Source organism: Eleutherodactylus coqui, chromosome 3, assembly GCF_035609145.1.
Source record: "Eleutherodactylus coqui strain aEleCoq1 chromosome 3, aEleCoq1.hap1, whole genome shotgun sequence".
Taxonomy (NCBI): domain Eukaryota; kingdom Metazoa; phylum Chordata; class Amphibia; order Anura; family Eleutherodactylidae; genus Eleutherodactylus; species Eleutherodactylus coqui.
In genome coordinates this window covers 158,310,112-158,328,622 of record NC_089839.1, presented here as the reverse complement: position 1 = coordinate 158,328,622, position 18,511 = coordinate 158,310,112, and the positions used below count along the sequence as shown (strand labels likewise).

Genomic DNA, 18,511 nt, shown 5'->3' with positions numbered 1-18,511 from the left:
ACTTTAAAGGGATTTTCCAGGAAATGAAGTTTTTAAATCCCATGACTCCCCTGAAGCTCCTGCGGCTCCAGCACCTCCACCAGTCTGTGATGACATACAGTACACCCACATGAATGCTGCAGCCAATCACTGACCTCAGTGGTGACATACACACCAGGAGACTGCTGAGGCTTGGGATTGGCCGCATGGTTGGACACTGCTGCAGGGATAACAACAAAGAGCGGCACACGATTTATGAGGGGAGTCATTTTTTTTCTTTAATCCTTTTATAATTGAAGCTTCTTCAGGGGTCATCAGAAACCAGTAACATTTGTAACAAAACAATGAAATATCATAAACATTGGTAGAAAATATATTGTTTTCATCATAGGGAATAAATGTTCAGAGTTTCGCAAAGTAATCTTCAAGTGCATCCATAAGTTCCTGCTTTTTCCCACCCTTCAGCCCATAACTGCGGCAAAATTCCTTCAACACCGGCACGGTCAGCTTCCCCAATGTTCCGTTCTTCACATAGGCTCTAAGGTCTGCTTCAGAAATGGAAGTTTCAGTCTTGGCCTTCTTTCCAGCTTGGCTACTGCCATCACCTACAAAAAGTTACACATCTTTTAATCTTATGTTATATAGGTAGGATATGTGGTGTAACATTATGATTGGTGGAGGCCCGACTTATCCGAACCCACCGATCCTCGGAGGAATTTCCTACACAGCAGTGATCTGTCACCTACTCAGAGCTACAACACAGCTACATCCAACTGAAAAAGTCTGCACAGCGGGTGGTCAAGAGTGCCACTGTGCAGGGACGGCAGTGCTCAACTAGACCATGTAATCCCTTCATCGCGAGGATAATGCTGATCCAACCGATACATTATTTTCCTAATGCTGTTAAAGGTGTTGTCACCACCATAAAAAGAGATAACCGGTGTGAGAACTGCAAACACTGCAGTTATCAATCCTAGATATGAACAAGCTGAAGAACATCTTCCCGTAGTTGGTACCCACATAAAAAGACCAAGTTGTGGAAGCGAATCAAAAATATTACGAATTTCAGACCACGTAATGACCAATGTAAAATACAGATACGTTGCATGGGGAGAAGGTTGGTTTAAAGCAATAGCAAGGCACCTGCAACCCAAAGCCCATGTGTGGCCCACCATACTATTCTATGCAGCTCCTAACCATCTGGACAAAGAAATGCTTGTCTGTTATTGACTGCTCACAGGGAGGGAAGAATATCACACAGCTCAGGAGTTAGGACATACTAGGCCATTACTGCAACGCCCATAATCTGCACCTCCCTGGATTGATGAGAAGGAGAACCTGCACCTATCACATATTTATGTTACATACTTCGATATTTTATAAATATTTTAGCTAGTAATACCCCTTTAAATTTTATTGCGTCCCTTAGGAGTGGCCCGAAAAGCATGTCATTATGATTATACTTTTTTAAAAGACTTTTTGTGTGGTGTCACATTCCAGGACCAAATCATTTTAATTTTTCCATCAATAGAGCTGTATTAGGTTTGTTTTTGCGGGACAACTTGTAGTTTTCATTGGTACCATTGTTGGGTATATGTGGTTTTTAAATTATTTTTTATTCGTGTTTTGTGGAAGTGAGATGATCAGAAAAAATGCCATTTTTGCTTTTTATTATTAGGGTTTGTTTGTCTTTTTTTACCGAATGTACTGTGCTGGATAAAAAATGTAATATTTTCTAGTACAGGTTGTTATAGATGTGGCGATACCAATTATGTGTAGGTTTTTTGTTTGTTCATTTTTTCAATATTTAAAGCCTTAAAAGTTTTTCTACATTTATTTGCAAAAAACGTTTAGATGCCATCTGAAGGCTTAAATATTGTAGAGGAGTCATCAGATGAGTAAGTCCTCATCATTTTACTCCTTTTCTGGGACAAACCCCATATGTGACAATCAGAGAGCAAATATGCTCTCTGATTGATGGTGGCGATATTCAAAAATTCATGCTATCCGGGATTGGGAGATGTACAGGAGAATTCTAGATGATCTCTGCTGCAGGGTGGCCCTCCCTCTCTGCTGAACACACTCTGACTAAAAAGACAGCTGTAAATTCAGTGTTCTCGATCGAGGGGGCTGATGGGGTGATAAAAGGGAGCAACCTCCCTTTATCTAACTACTTAAATGCTGCTAGTATTATTGATAGCAGCATCTAAGAGGTTAGACAAACAGAATTGGAGTAATAACCTGGATATTACTACATATTGAGCAGGCTCAACCTCTGTGTCTGCTTCATGCACACATGGCTCTAAGGCCTCATGTCCACGGGAAAAATCAGGCCCGCTCCGGATTCTCCATGTAGAATCCGTAGCGGGTCCCTCCTGCCCAGCGGACATGAGCGCTTAAAATAGGAATTTAAAAGAATTAACTCAACCGCAGCGAACCGGGAAGGTCTTCTCTTCCTCACGACCGGATCTTCTTTTTCGGCCGGCGGATGAACTCGTCACGCCGGCGGCACGTCACCAGCGTGCCGCGCGCATGCGCCGGGCACATCTGCCAAGCCGAAGCAAGAAAGATCCGGCCGTGAGGAAGAGAAGACCTTCCCGGTCCGCTGCGGGTGAGTTAATTCTTTTAAATTCCTATTTTAGGTCTCTCGCGGATCTGGACGGCTTCCATAGGCTTCAATAGAAGCCTGCGGGAGCCGTCCCTGCGGGAGACCCGCACGAAAATGGAGCATGGTCCAGATTTTTTCATGCTCCATTTTTTTAAAATCACTTTTATTGACCATCCGCGGGTATTTATCTACCCGCGGGTGGTCAATGCATCCCAATGGGGTGCGGACCCGCGTGCGGGAGAAGAGTTAAAATCCGCTGCGGATTTTAATTCTTCTTTTGCCCGTGGACATGAGCCCTAAGGGATTACCGTATTATTCTGAGCAGAAGACATATTTCCAGCAAGAATAGCTCTTGCTAAAGTGTCACTGTGCCTTATGGACTGAATGGTCTCCCCCCTTTCCCTGTCTGTTCTGTGTCCAGCCAGGAGCGGAGCAGTGGTAACACAGATCCTCCCATCTTGACCTGGCAGCCCAATCCAGCTTTCACTTTGAATATCCCTTGAGTACCTAATCCAAGCCTCTGCTGCAGGTACTGCCTAAACCTTACTCTCTTTCTTCTTATCGCCCCATCTTTTTGCAGACCTCATTGAGGGCAGCACCAGGTGGAGCCTGTACCACTGATTGCAGTCAGAAGTATACTGTATGTATGTGTGCACATGTTTTGGAGACACTTGCATTTTATTAGCAGCACCCAGAACTAGTCCTGCATATTCACTGCATTAAATACAAAATATAACTGGCAAATGCAATACTAACCAATCATTAAACCAGGCGTGTGGCTAATCTTACCTTGTTTCCGCTTCACGGCTTTAGCTTCTGGGTTATAACCAGGCGGATAAACGAGTTCTTTAAATTCCTCTGACAGAGCACCCAATCGATTATCTATCATGTCTGATTTTGGTACTAGAGTTGAACAAAAATATAAAAAAGTGCCATTAACATTATCTTGCTAAACACAAACCTTACCAACCCTTCACCCTTCCTCCACCACTGTTGACTTGCGATCATCTGAAAAAATTGACATACAAGTGCACAATACATAAAGTACAATTCTGGCACTGTGTAATCTTTTGCATTCCTACGGTGTTCACAATGCAGGATAAATAATGTGACATCTCCAATCTCCTGTTAATGCGAGTGGGTGACCGCTGTATATTATAGCCAGCACCCTTCAGCTCCTGGGCCCAGTCCATGAAATCCCTTCCATTTTCTGTTGTACATGTACAGCAGGCATAAAATGATACACAAAATCCAAGAACCTACTCAATTCTGACAGTACCTATGTTCTTACTCATGGCACACATTTGGTTAGCCCTTTTTCACCCCACAACATATTAGCCCATCATGAATAGCAGATCGTTTACAAATCCCTGTATTATTATGTCACAGTGATGCTGCGCCCACACCATCACAAGCGAGCGTTGCCTGTAACTAAAAGCCAACATCCAACTGTATTAGGTTGCTTGTGAAGCAATAATACAGTATACATCGTTCATATAATACACTGCAATACTGACACATATGATTGTTTCTATTGTCATATTCAAGAACTATAACCTTATTTTTCATTAGACTGAACTGTGTAGGCTTCTTTATTGTATATTGAGTAGACACTTCCATAAGTGCCATTTTGTGGTATGGTGGGATTGTTTTCAGTAAGAAAAACCAAGTACCGTAAATACTCGAGTATTAGCCGACCCGAGTATAAGCCGAGACAATAAGTTTGACCACTAAAAACTGGGAAATCTTATTGACTCGAGTATAAGCCGAGCTATACTCGAATATATACTAGGTTAAAAAAAAAACCTCCATACTCCCCTCCCAGTCGGCATCTGTGTGACAAGCTGGTTTAATTCTCCCCGCTGTCATCCCCCGCCGTCCTCTCTGCTTGACTCTGTCAGTACTGTGTAAGTATGCACTGTGATTGGATTGAGCGCCAGCCAGTCACAGCTGGCACTCAATCCAATCACAGTGCTTATTTACACAGCACTGACGGCGGGGGATTTGAAAGCCAAGTAGGGAGATGACAGCGGGGAGAATTCTAAAGCAGCTTGATTGGCTGTGAATGATCGAACACTGGCTGTGACTGGCTGACGCTTGATCCAATCACAGCTCTTACTTACACAGTGATAACAGCGGGGGATGACAGAGCCAAGCAAAGAGGACGGCGGGGGATGACAGCGGAGAGAATTCAAGCAGCCTACCGCACCGCCGCCGGAGACACAGACGCCGGCTGGGAGGTGAGTATGGAGGGTTTTTTTTAAAGCCTTCCTTGACTCGAGTATAAGCTGAGGGGAGCTTTTTTCAGCACAAAAATATGTGCTGAAAAACTAGGCTTATACTCGAGTATATACAGTAATCTTGTAGAGATCATACTTTTAATGGCTGACAAAATTACATGATGCTATAACGAGCTTTCAAACCTACTCAGGGTTCATAATGGAACAGATCTAAAGATGCATTTATATAAATACATGTACATATGATCACATAGGAGGGCACAAACATGGTAAGATTAATTTGCACTTGATACGAATTCTAGGACAGGATAAGAGGGCACAGACACAATGTGATTAATATCACTTAAATAAATACCGGAAAGGGATGCACAGAACAATAACTGCTTAATTAGTCCAGTGACAAGGGAATGTGAAAGTTTTATGGTTTCTAAATTGATGTTAGGTGGTCACATTTTGTGGTACAAAACGCATACATAACACATTTTGAATGCTTTTGATTCTTTTTTTTTTTTTGGAGACGGGATGACGAAAAACCAGCAATTTATATTGTGTGGATTAAATAACACAATGTTATTGTTTGGGTTATTATGAAAGTGATCCTACAGTTACTTTTTTTATATTTTGACACTAAGCATTTTTAATGGGGAAACTGGGGATTTTTGCTTTATTAATTTGTTTTAACATTGTATTACACTTTTTTATAAATCTTTTTGGTTCTAACTTGATGAATTGATATGCTCTGTTAATCAAGTCTATTAATGCACTGCAGTGACAGGTTTTTAATTAGGCCCTGCCTTTAGCAAGGCTTAACAGGTATACTTCAATGATAGCAGACCTGGGAGCCATTGCTGAGCCCCTAGCTACCATAGCAAACTGCTTTCGCCCTCCATGAGCAGGTCGCAGTGGAGGGGTGGCAGTGGAGTCATAAAGGAAGCACCACCCTCTGCATTAGCTGTTGAGTACAACACCCAAGGAGTTAGACGCCCTTGATCACAGTTATCTCTGATTCTGACCATTGCAGCAGAGTGTCAGTTCTAATATACAGCTAACATTCGCTGTTGATGCTCAGCCCATAGAGGTCTATACATGCATGCTGCTCTGATGGTGCAAAGAGGAAACAAGTCTATATACTCCACCTGTGAAGCAGCTCTGAAGCAGGACATTTTTTTAAACCTGCTTCTTCCTGCTTCTGACCCTGGAAAGAAGGTAACTGTGGGCTCAAAAATGCTGCATTTTTTGTTAAACTGTACATAAGAAAGTTCAGTTTGTACAATGGGAATTTATGTTAATAGAAAACCCCCTTTATGTTAATGGAAAAAAAACCTTTAAGGGCCCAATATCCATGGGCAGATTTTAATTATAAAATCATTGCGAGTCTCCCGCGTGGGAGATCTGCACCTCTAGCTGCCCATAGGGATGCACGACATGTGTTCCTGAGCAGCTTGTCAGTGACAATAGGCCACTGCTTGTTGTCTCTAAACATGTCCAAAGAGTTTAAGATCGAAGGAGATGTGTCAGATAACTTCTGCACGATCAGCTACCAACAGCTAGCCAGAGGATTTATTCCACGTCTGACAAAAGCCTTATGAGCTAACTGAAGGTCTTACTCTGACTCTCATACTTGCTAACTTTTTTTTCGTCAAAATACTTAGAAAAGGCTATTAACCATCAACTCATCTCTAGATTGTATCTTATGTTCTAGATTAGATCTCCTCAGAAAAAGAAATCTAAAGAAAACTGTATAACAAAACAGTTACAAGAAATGGATACATCTGCTGAAGGAGAAGGAGCCAAATTGATGTCTGACTAACCCAAGAAATTGCAATGAATAACAGAGGTGGCACGCTTTAAATATCGTGGCACAAAGTAGTCCACTTTCTTAGGACCTGTTCACACCATATTCAGGCCTCTTTCTGGTTTCTGTCACAGGTACCTATGTGGATCTCAGAAATAGCAACCAGACAGAAACTTGGATGGAACTATAGGCTTCCATTACTCAAATGAAGACCAATGAGGACTCTGAGCAAGGTTCTGTTCATTTCTGGCATTTATGCCATAGAGTATAGCATAGGCAAATACTGTTCCTTCCAGGTTTCTATCTGAATGTAGTTTTCAGCAATCCAGATGGAAACCTGTGACAGAACCCGGCGGTGGATGCCTGAACGTTGTGTGAGCAGGTCCTTCTACTGTGGTGGTCTATCCTGCCATTATCTGGAGAGATCGTATTAATCAACTCAAGGAATTCAGGATAGCTGCTGTGGAAGACGTGCAAAGTCCAGTGTGTGCCTCATCTTCCTTACTTGGCACTTGAGCTGGTTTGACATATTGATTTGGACCCCGAACCTGTTCCTGAGACTAATTGTCACTTAACCGCTGATCATTCCAGCAGTACTGCCATGGAAAGATGGTGCCACACAAACGGAGGCATTTCTCTGTAAATATACTCTTAAAGGGGTTCTGACATCAAAAATAAAAAATTGTACTCACCTTGCCTGGCCTGGCCCGATCGCCAGGCATGTCCCCCTCCAGCCGGCATCTTCTTCTGTGCCTTTAAAGCAGAGCAGGAGCGGTCAAAAAGACCGCTTCCTGCTCTGGTCCGTCCGTCAGGCACTTCCGAGGTGAACGGACGGACCGCCCACAGCAAGCACGTCACAAGCAGTGCTTGCTGTGGGCGGCCCGTCCGTCCTGCTGAACTCCGGAGTGTTGCGCATGCGCAGTGGAGACGCAGCCCGTCCTGACTCCTGTCAGAGGGCACCTCTCCACTGCGCATGCGCGCGATCCCAGAGCGGCGCGGCTCGTAGAGGAAGAAGACTGCCTGCCGGGAGATGACCCCCCCGATGTCAACAACAACAGAAGAACAGGTAAGTATTATCTTTTTATGCTTTAGCAGCCATTAAACCGTGGGTTCCCTGGGTCCATTAGGCACACCAGGGAACAATGGCTGCTAAAGCATAAAAACATTATTTGTGTCAGAACCCCTTTAACGTAGAGTACAACTTCTGCAAGAAGATTACTTGATTTGGTTACGGTTTCAAGAGGTGAACTTTTATTGTAATGGACTGGATTGTTATGTATTAGATCTGTACCAGAAATGTCTAAGACCATGTAACAGTACTGTAAAAACCCAAGTGGATGGGTTGATCTAGTATTCCAATCCATGCTTATCTATTGCTGTAGATCGTGTTTGTCTTGTTGTGTTACTTACTATTTCTCTTCTCCAGCACACGAAATTAAAGGAGTATTTTCAATTTCCGTGTCTCTTGAGGGAAATAACAAACCCGCGGCTGGTTTCCCGACCACCTTGTCAGGGGTTATTGAAACAGCCGAGGCAGCAGCCTTATGTGGTTTCTGTGACTCCTGATGAAGTGAATGAGATTTACAGAAAAAGTGTAGCACAACGCGGTCTCTAACTCCCATTTTGTAAAAAAGGCATAGCGAACTGTGTTACGTTGTTTCCATCTTCTATGATCGCTAACATTCTTTCTCGCAGATCAGAGACACCGGGGGGTTGCCAGATTGGTATTTTACCAGCTGCAGCAAACTGATAGCGTCCGCTCTAGTCACCATAGAGGGATTCAACCTGTCAGGAGATCTAGGCATATCTAGATCTATGCTATCACTCGTGCAGATCTAAAAGCACAAAGGGATACCCTCCAGGCGATAAACTAACTGCGAGAAACTAAAAATACTAAGGTCCCTGATGAGTTGAGAATTCAACAGAAACGCTTTGTACCATATGAACCAAAGATCTCTAAGGATAAGAAGCAACACTTTTTGAACTGAGAATTAGGATTCTAGCTCACTATTTAATCATATGAATATATAAACATCAATATACGATTTGAACAGTGTACTAGCAGTCCTACTAACACCATTCCTAAAGATCCGCCACTGCACACAAACAAGGGTTAATAGATATTGTTCAACAAAGTTTAGCAGTTAAATAGGTGCTATTCTTCAACTTTTGTTTCCTTGAGGTTGCATTCTGTGGCTATTGACAAGTTACCTTAGCTAAGGCCTATCAGCTATTTCCAACCACAGTAATCGTTTTTCCTCTATACTGATATCGGGAGTGCAAACTGGCTCCGCTGTGCTCCTGGACGGAAATAAATAAAAAATATTTCCCCGTCCAGTCAAATTTTGAGCTGGGGGCATTATTGAGCCGTGGGTTTATGTATGTCTTGTTTCATCATAGCCCAATAATTATTTTATATTATTATTAATAAAAGTTACATTTTAGGAATCAGCCCGTTGAAAAAAAAAAAAAAGAGTGTTACGTTGTTTCCATTAACACCCATTCACTTCAATGAGAGTTACAGGAACAGTGTAAGGCTACCGCCTCTGTTGTTTCCATAACTTCCAGCGAGGTGGCCGAGAAACCAGCTGCGGGTTTCTCATCTCAGCCAGGAAATACCCCCTTAATATCCAGCTTGTGTATGTATTACATGATAACACAGTAACATACCTGAGCTAAAAAAAAATACAGGTGCAATGTAATGTTTTATGAACACTAAATCATGAAATTCAAAGTGTTACCGTTGACTGTAGGATAGGTGATAAAAGTCTGATGGTGGAGGTCATACCGCCTCGACTCCCATAATCCAAAGAACGGGGGTCTCATGTCCCCCTCTCCTCCTCACTGCTAGCTTACTGCACCCCCAGCAGTGAAGGGGAGATTGAATGGAATGGCGGTTACACATGCACAGTGCCACTTCATTCATTTTCAATGAGACTACCAGAGATAGAAGAGTGTTCGCACTCAGCTATTTCCCTCAGCCTTATTAAAATGAACAGAGTAGATTTGTGCAAGTTCGGCCAACCTGAAGTCCCTGCGGGTGGTTGTAGCAAGCTAGCAGTGACGATGAGAGGGGTGCATAGGATTCCGGTTCTCAGGATTGTGGGGGTATCACCATTTAGATCCCCACTGATCAGACTTTTATTACCTATCCTATGGACAGGTGATAAAAAATGTACTCTGATACTACCCCTTTAACGCAAAGTCTGTAGAAAGCAGGTGTTGATAATGATTTAGTATGATGAGAGAAAACCTTCCTTCATAAAGGGAGTCTGTTAGCACCAATGAGCATCGAAGGCTAAATTTATGCGCTCACAGGAGCAGAAAGGCTGAGTCCGGGGTTATGAATATTATACTAACCTTCCTCTATGCTCCTGTGCTGCTGCATCCCGTGGACTACTTAGAAGCATACATACGATGATAGTGCTGGTCCTCTCATTCTATGTCTGCACATGTGTAGTCTTCGTTATGCATGCAGCAGGGAACACAGAGGAAGGTAAGCATAAGGCCTGTTTCACACGGGCTACAAAATCACAAGATTTTGTAGCAATGCAACATCGCTACAAAACACATGTATGTGAGGCCCATGGTTTCCAATGGGTTCTTTCACATTAGCGAAGTTTTGTAGCCTGAAAGAACCCGTTGGAAACCATGGGCTTCACATACATGTGTTTTGTAGTGATGTTGCATCGCTACAAAATCATGCAATTTTGTAGCCCGTCTGAAACAGGCCTTATACTCATAATGCTAGACTCGGCATGTCAGGTCTTTGGGCGGTCACAGGAACTGACAGACTCCCTTTAACATATTCTTCTACATGACTAAAATAAGAGACAAATGAGGATAAATCCCAGTAAATCTTACGAGTTAGATCTTCAATGGGTTCAGGCTCCATCAAATCCAGAGCAAGGGCTTCCAAGTTACGAAAGTGTTGTTGTAAAACAGGGTTCTCAAACGACTCGCTCCTAGACAGCCACAAACAATACGAGCTCATTAGAAGAAACAGGCAAATTAAAAACACTGGTCATACTTCCAGCTCGATTTACAAAGAGAACTCAACTGCAAACAATTAAACCACATTCAATAAACTAAAACACACTTAAAACATCTGAGAAACTTTACAGAAAATCAGCCAAACAGTTGGGTCCACAAGTATTCGGACAGTGACAACATTTTCAGAATTTTGCCTCTTTACAAACTACAATGGATCTGAAACAAAGTAATGAAGATGTGATTGAAGTCTTGACCTTGAGCTTCACTTCAACTTGTATCACTGTCTAAATACTGGTTTTCTGGACCCAACTGTATATCGTATTAACCCTCTATGCTACAACTGCTTTAATAAAGTCCACAGATCCTCCTGATTTCCATCTGCAGTATTGTAAATTATCGCACACTTTCCTATCAGTTTCCAAATAGGGTTAATGGGAAGGGGGGGGGGGGGTCAAGCGTTAATGCAACTATCAGGAACAATACCTGATCTATTAAAGGTTCCTCAACACTCTTTCTGATATACACATCCATTATTTGTATGGGGCAAAGGAAGTATGATCTCCAAGTCGCAATCTATGAAACTTTCTAAGCTCCTATTTAGGACAAAAGAAATAAAAAATCCTAATTTCCAAGAGTTTAATTTGCCCAGTATTTTTATAATATATTCTATAAGCTTTCACGGTGTAGATGCAACTGCTAGGATCTCCTGATGTCTTTACTACTTATGGTACATAAACTTTAGAAATGAAGACAGACTGCACTAGTAGACATCCCTTGTGTCACAGAGGTGCACAGTACTAGAGCTGCAAACAATGAGAGCCACACATGACACTAACACCACTGGAGGGGGAACAATTATGTGAACGGATTCTCTTTAAATGTGTACCAAGCTGACACTATACTTTAAGTAGTATTCCCATCTCGGCAAGTTATTCCCTGTCCAGTTAGGGGATAACTTGCTGATCAATGGGGGTCCAACTGCTGGGACCCCAAACAATCCAGAGAAATTGTGCCCAGCAAGTCCCAAAATTCTGACAGCAGTAGGCGCGCTTGGCAATCACTGGCAGTCCAGCTGAAGTGAATGGGATCACCGGAATATGCCAAGTGCCTCAACTCTGCGATCTCTGGCATTTCACATTGATGTCATGACACGGTGGCAAGTGAGTTGGAAATACAGGTAATATACTATTCTTGCACCATACAACTCACGTCATACCTGTATTTAAATCTCAGCTTATGGACAATTTCTTTCATCTTATCCACCTGTTCATCATTAGCTGGAACGATCTCATGGTAGTCAATTTTACGCATATCATCAGCAAACGGCATGAAAATTAGATTGAAACCTAAATTTAATAGACAATAAAGAAGATTAGTGTTACTGCTGTTTAATTACTTATCATCAATGACAGCCCTTCCGATAGAGAAAATTATTACTGTGAGTAGATGTCTCTGAAAAGAATGACATTTTTATTAATCCCTTGGCGGCAACTTTTTTGTTTTTTCATCTCCGTCTTCCAAGAGACATGCGTTTTTTATTCTCCTGTCGACATAACTATATGGGGGGCCTTTTTTGTGAGGCCAGCTATAGTTTTGATTCTTACCATTTTGGGGTACAAAGGACTTTCTAATTACATGTTACTTCATTTTTGGGGAAGCAAAAAAACAGCAATTTTAGCATTACTTTTTTGTTGTGTTTCTTTTGTTTTAAATGGCGTTCACTGTGCAGGGTAAGCAATATCACATGTTAACAGTCTAGACTTCACAGAGGGAGCGATACAATTTGGTTTTTACATAGTAAGTGGGAAAATTTGTGTTTGGCCTCAGGTCCACAGGTAGATCGAAATTTTGCATGTGGGAGCCCACAGCGGAATCCGACCCTGCCCGCGGCAAAGGACACTGCGGGTCTTCTGCTTACCCGCCTGAGTCTTCTATTTGCTTCACTGTGGCTGTGTGCAGAAGTGCCGGCTGGCGCTGCGTCCTGCATATTTGTTTTTTAAACTCTTGCTTTCCCACAGAATTCACGGCCCATCCAAAATTCAATTACAGATGGGATGGAAGCTGTCTATGCGGGATCCGCACTCGATTGGAGTATGCTGCGATTTGTTTTCCGGACTAAAAGGTCCGCAAATCAAATTTGCATGCGGATTCCTCAAATCAAACCCGTGATTATTGGGCCTTTGACTTTTTCCTTTGCTTCTATTTTAAACGGTTTTGTTTTAGTCCCACAAAGGGATTTTACATTATGATTGCTTGTAATTCACTGTAATACTTTTGGCTCTTCCCTCTAACTACCCAATTAGATACCATGGTCACTCCTGACCTTGGCATCTAAGAGGGTTAGATGAACAGGATAAAATTTATCTGTGTTTCTGGACATTGTTGTGGAGTGTAAGCTTCAATAAACAGCCATTAGTGTTCCTGCATATGTCAGGCAAACGGAAGTAAAAGAAAATTCAATTTAGAATATGGCATTTCAAAAGGTAAATTTTTGTGTTGGACGAATTGAACTTTAGATGAATCAATGATGCCGCGTTCACTCCCTTTACAATTCTTGTAAAACAAAAAAATAGGCATCATTCATTTTTTTCTCACATCTTATCCTCACTGTACTCACCTGGAGGTTTAACCTGTACATTTTCATCATCCAGTTTCTCCTCCTGTGGGACCAATGCAACAAAACGAGGTGGTGCATTTCTGCGTGGGGTATACCTGCAAATGGCCATCACTTGTCGTTCCAGGCATTTAATGAGCAGAGCCTGAAATAAGGTGCTGCTGCCTTTAGAGAGAATAACAGTTTTGTTACTTATTATAAAATTAATTTCTCGTGTTGTTCATTGGGAGACAAGTTTATCTACTGTTATATAGTTATGGGTATAGTTTCTGCCATTGGAGGAGACACTAAGCAAATAAAAAAAAGAGTTAGCTGATCCTACCTGCATACCCCTCCCACAGGCCCTGAGCTAATTAGTTTGTAGGAGAGCAGTAGGAGAAAAAGAAATTAACACCCGGTGTGAAATAATACAGACCGTAATAAACAAAACAAATGTTACCATGTAAAAGACAGAAGAGATTGAGGGTCTTTTATGAGGAGGCAAGCCGAGTCCTTAAAGAATAAATTACTGGGTGGGTGCTATGTCCCCCAATGAACAAGATAAGAAATGGATTTTATGAAAAGTAACAAAAATCCTGTTTTCTTGTGTCATTGGGGGAGATAGCAAAACCTCAGGATGTTCCAGAGCAGGTCCAAGGGGTGGGCAGAAGAAAGGGTGAGTCTGGTCAGCTTCATTTTAGCCAGGGTTTTAGCCAGGATCTGAGCCCAAGTTTCTTGTATTGAAAGCAGCATTCTTAGTCACAACACTAGCTATCCACTCCGTTAACCAAGACATCCACCCCAGGATGAGAAGAAATACACTATATGTGCTACCATTCCTTCTTTTCCTGACTGTTCTTCAGCCTTCTTGAAGGTGGAGTTCTGTCCCTTCCCAGTCCTGTCAGACTTTACTACAAAGTGTGGAAGCATGTCGCCTTTGCAAGTAGGCAAGGCAAAGCAAGACTATTTTTGAATTGAAGTCGAAAAGAGGCCTTCTACTTAAACCTTATGAAGGTGAGAAGAGCTCATCCTCCGATTTAATCTGTTCTTGACTGTGGATGTTGGTCATCTAGTTGTCCACTTCTACAATATAGCAGATCAAGAGAGTCGAAATGTGGGGTGTAATCCGCCACAGAACGTTAATCATCTGTTACATAAGCGCGTTGCAGGCCATTACTGTGGGGTCCTGCAAATGACCCAAACAGAGAATAGACACCAAACAGATCTGGTATATGAGTGGCGTATATACATCTTAAGTTCCAGGATGATTGTAAGCAGGGATTCTAGAAGGATCTGTACCAGAATAGTGGAAGAAGGGGCCAAAATCCCCTAGGGGAAATAAGTAGTCTTGTTGGAGAGCGATTAGGATATCAGAAACATGGAGGCGGAATGGTCTAGAATCTGTGCTGTCAAGTTATGATGTTTCCTAAAAGAGGAATGTGCATGGAAGATGGAGAAGGATTGCATATATGGGGGAGACCAATTTGCCCAAGGCTCACAGGTAATGTTAAAAAAATAAAATAAAATAAAAAAAGATATATTTTGTTTTGTGTACTAAGGACCAAATGTCAAGATGGGCTATAGGAAGCACGCCAGATGCCTTGAACTTAGGTACTGAGACAAGAGATGCAATGGAATGCACCCCCGTTAAGAGCCTAGGGAAGAATGAATGTAGAATGTAGTTCCCGGACACTGGCATCATACCCAATAGAAAAAGGTACAGTGTGCCAGTGTAGGCAGAAGGCACTAGAGGTGACTACTAGATAATGTATCAGTGTAAGGCCTCCTTCACACGGGCGACACCACATCGCAGCGAGAAAATCGCAGCAATATCGCATCGCTGCACTGTATGATATCGCTGCAATTTTCTCGCAGCAATACCGTGATTTTGTAGCACTACAAAGTTGCATGTGACGCTACAAAATAACACGACTTTGTAGCATCTTCTACTATCAAAGTTGCATCGCATCGTATGCAAACCGCGTTTTCGTGCGATGCGATGCAACAGAGAGGAAGGCTCCACAGAGAAACATGGGCTACAAAACCTAGCGTGTCGCGGGCATATCGCCGGACCTGCGAGGTTTGTGTGTCGTTTTGTAGCATGCTACAAAGCATCTCATGTGTGAAGGAACCCACAGGAAACCATGGGCTTCACATACATGCGATTTGTAGCATCATAGCAATGCTACAAAATCACGCGACTTTGTCGCCCGTGTGAAGGAGGCCTAATACCGTCACTAAATGTGTAGTGTGTTTACTTATGATAGCAATAGAGGACTTGCTCTTGCTATGGAAGGATCATCAGGGTTGACTGATGGTGGAGCGAAATGCATAGCCTGCTCAGTGTACTATGTAATAAAAGCGAGCAGGTATTCGCCAGGCAGAAGTACCAACTGGAAGGCTTTTAAGAATCTTCCTCTGTGGTACGTCGACAAACCAGTTAAAGCCTTGTCCAGATAACGCCTTCACTGAGGATAAATATAGCCAGTAAGGGCCGTCTCACGCGAGCATCTGATAACTGCGTATTACACGTGCAGGGTTTGAGCACATAATACGCTCTACCAATATCCCATAAGCAGCCATGCTACCGCTCACACGAATTGCGTATATTAAGCACCTAAGAAAAATCTCAGTATGCTCTGCGTATTACAAGCGCAAACACGCCAAGATAGTACATGGCAATGGGCTGCCTGCAGCCCGTACGCAATGTCATTTTGCGCAGGCTGCGTGCTGTGCGCGTATATCTTGCAGCTGGCACACTTCGAGATACACTCGTCTGCGCCTGGCCTAACTGTTTTTACTTGGGCTGGAAGTCAGAGTGTCCCATCATGTACTGTGCTGCTAGCGAGATTTTTCAGAATTTAGTACACAGTGACATGCTGCCTAAAGAGGAGATAGGAGATTTTTAATACATACTGGCATTGACAGTCCTCAACATCAGATACTGAAATTGGAGGGCAACCTGCTCTGTGGGGAGTGACACAGCAGATACTGAAAAGACCTGCAATACTATGTCCAGTACAGAGATTAAATGTACAGTAGTCATTCCCACATGGGGGAGCTTAATGAAGCCGAATGGAGGTTGCCACAATAAAAAGGACCATGTCAACTATAATAACAAAACAATACCAAACTCCTTCTGTGGAAGCAAGAAATGGGCTGTGTGGTATCATACATTACAATGTGCTTATGAAGACACTGTCTGACTGATATCAGAGATTATTGTATAAGGAAGATTATACAGTTACCACTCCAGCTGCTACAAATATAGCATAAGTACCTCCGAGTATGGAAGCTAGCGACATTCATTATCTTCCTGGAAGCATTAGTGTAACACCATGATCAAGCTATATAGCTGTTGGACCTATGGAAGTTAGTACTGTACATGGCGTCAGATAACGTGTCTCGTAGTAATTTAGCTACTTCGCCATGAAGGGTGTAATGTAACTGTCTGATACTATTCGGGCTAGGTTCCCATTTGCCGGTCAAAGGTTTCATTGCGGGTCCGGCACAAAATACTGGAAGATGGTAGTCAGCTGAGCGAAAACTGAATGGACACCATTATAGTCAATCGAGTCTGTTTAGTGTGGTTAGATTCCGTTACAAGACGGAACCGTTGGGCCAGGGGTAGGGGTAGGACATCCCCGCCGCAGTTGTGAAGGCAGCCTAACTACTGCAGAATCAGGACTAGTACCGAGGCTAGTAGTAATATCGTTATTCAGTGAATGACGGAGGTAACGGCTGATTGGCAATTCAATCATGACATACAGAAACAGAGTCTACCAGTAAGACACTTATTTTTGCTATGGAGGGGAAATAAAGCAGACTGACACTTGCCTCACTGTCTAATCATGATGGACACAGGGGGTTGAGCAGTAATACCATTCTCCCTCTTATGGAGCATTCAGTGCCTAATCGTGTCAGACATGTAGTCTAGCACAAATACAATGATCCTCCCCTGGATATGGAAGACAGCCAGAGGCTTGTAGTCACTGCGTTATGTCAGGTACAGAATCTAGCACTGACATACAGTATGTAATCCTCCTGGGGAGCAAGAATGCCCCTAAGGGCAGAACCTACCTGGTCCAAGGCAGCGGAGCAAGTACTTTAATAGCTACTAGAGAAAACTGTCCTCATAGGGGGGTCTAGGCCCCATATCTAGAACGGTGTGCTCTACAGAGGACTGCTATGAGTAGTCAGGGAGGAAGGGGAGTGATCTAGGACTGGAGGGTAGTAGACCTGGACGTGGCCAATGGCCTGTAGTGAGACAGAGTGGAGAGCGGCCCCCACCAGCATACTGACCGAAAGTCCCACCTCCCACATGGCCTGTATAGGCCTAGAAGCCGATATCGCTATAAACGTGCTGGCCTGGCCCATTGGAAGTCCTGCAAGCTTAATGTGCCAATCAGAGCGTGACAGTTGGAATTCCTGCAAGCCCCAGCTGAGAGAGCCTAGAAACTGGGACCTAAATTAGAAGCGCTGGGTTGGCAGAGGAGTCAGGTGTGGTGTTAAGCCAGGAAGAGCCCTTTGGGAGTGGATGTTGGGAGGTGCCAGGAGACCCCTCGCTCAGCACAGGTATGAGCTAGCAGGGGGCTGGAAACACAGCCAGTGACTAGGGTGGGCGGAGGTTAAGGTCGGCAACGGTAAGAGGTGAATTTAGATGAGGGGTCCTATGGAGGAGGGGATTGGCGGCACTGCTGGGTGCTACCTGACTAGCAGTGAACACACTGAAAGGAATGTGTAGAGGATGGAAAGGTGACAAAAGAGTGGAGGTGTGGAGCGATTGCACCGTACTTACCCAATCCACTTTACTCACCTCATCTTCATCTTCTTCACTTCAGCTCACCCAGAATACCAGCAGGTTCACAGTTTCAGAAACATTCACTTAGTGGTGGGATCGCTGGATATGGGGGAACAGGCTGGGATTTCGGCTGACCCCATGGCTGGCAGATAGCGGAGCAGTTATTCCTGCTCTGTTCCGCTTTCTCTTCTTTCAGGAGAGGGTAACGTGTCTGATACAACACTGCTCACCCTCCTCACTTGGGAACAATTAGAAAAGTCATTTCATCCCCTATTCCCACCTGGAAGGGGAAAAGGAAAAATAATAAAAGCCGATAACACCTGAGGAGGTCAGCCTCCTATGGACATGTAGCAAAGACCGATTTATCTCAGTGCCTGCGGGAGAGGTACAGCTGGTAGTCAGCTAACTGTTTTGCTTAGTGTCCGCCTCCTAGTGGCAGCAGCTATACCCACGATCTTACTATGTACCCCAGGGCATGGGATGAGAAATATTATTTCATATA

The 18,511-nt window shown here is 43.3% G+C and overlaps 1 protein-coding gene across 3 annotated transcripts in view; it reads right to left on the bottom strand.

The window, feature by feature from the left end:
* Positions 1-219: 219 nt before the first annotated feature.
* Positions 220-18,511, bottom strand: part of XRCC6 (X-ray repair cross complementing 6) — a 44,190-nt gene continuing 25,898 nt past the window's right edge. For all 3 annotated transcript variants that reach the window (XM_066596436.1, XM_066596437.1, XM_066596438.1), the window contains exons 9-13: positions 13,233-13,394; positions 11,832-11,961; positions 10,487-10,587; positions 3,377-3,490; positions 220-584 (exon numbers count right to left, since the gene is read on the bottom strand). In XM_066596436.1, coding sequence (XP_066452533.1) covers positions 382-584; positions 3,377-3,490; positions 10,487-10,587; positions 11,832-11,961; positions 13,233-13,394 — 710 coding nt within the window. In that variant the 3' untranslated portion in view covers positions 220-381. The remainder of the gene's footprint in view (positions 585-3,376; positions 3,491-10,486; positions 10,588-11,831; positions 11,962-13,232; positions 13,395-18,511) is intronic.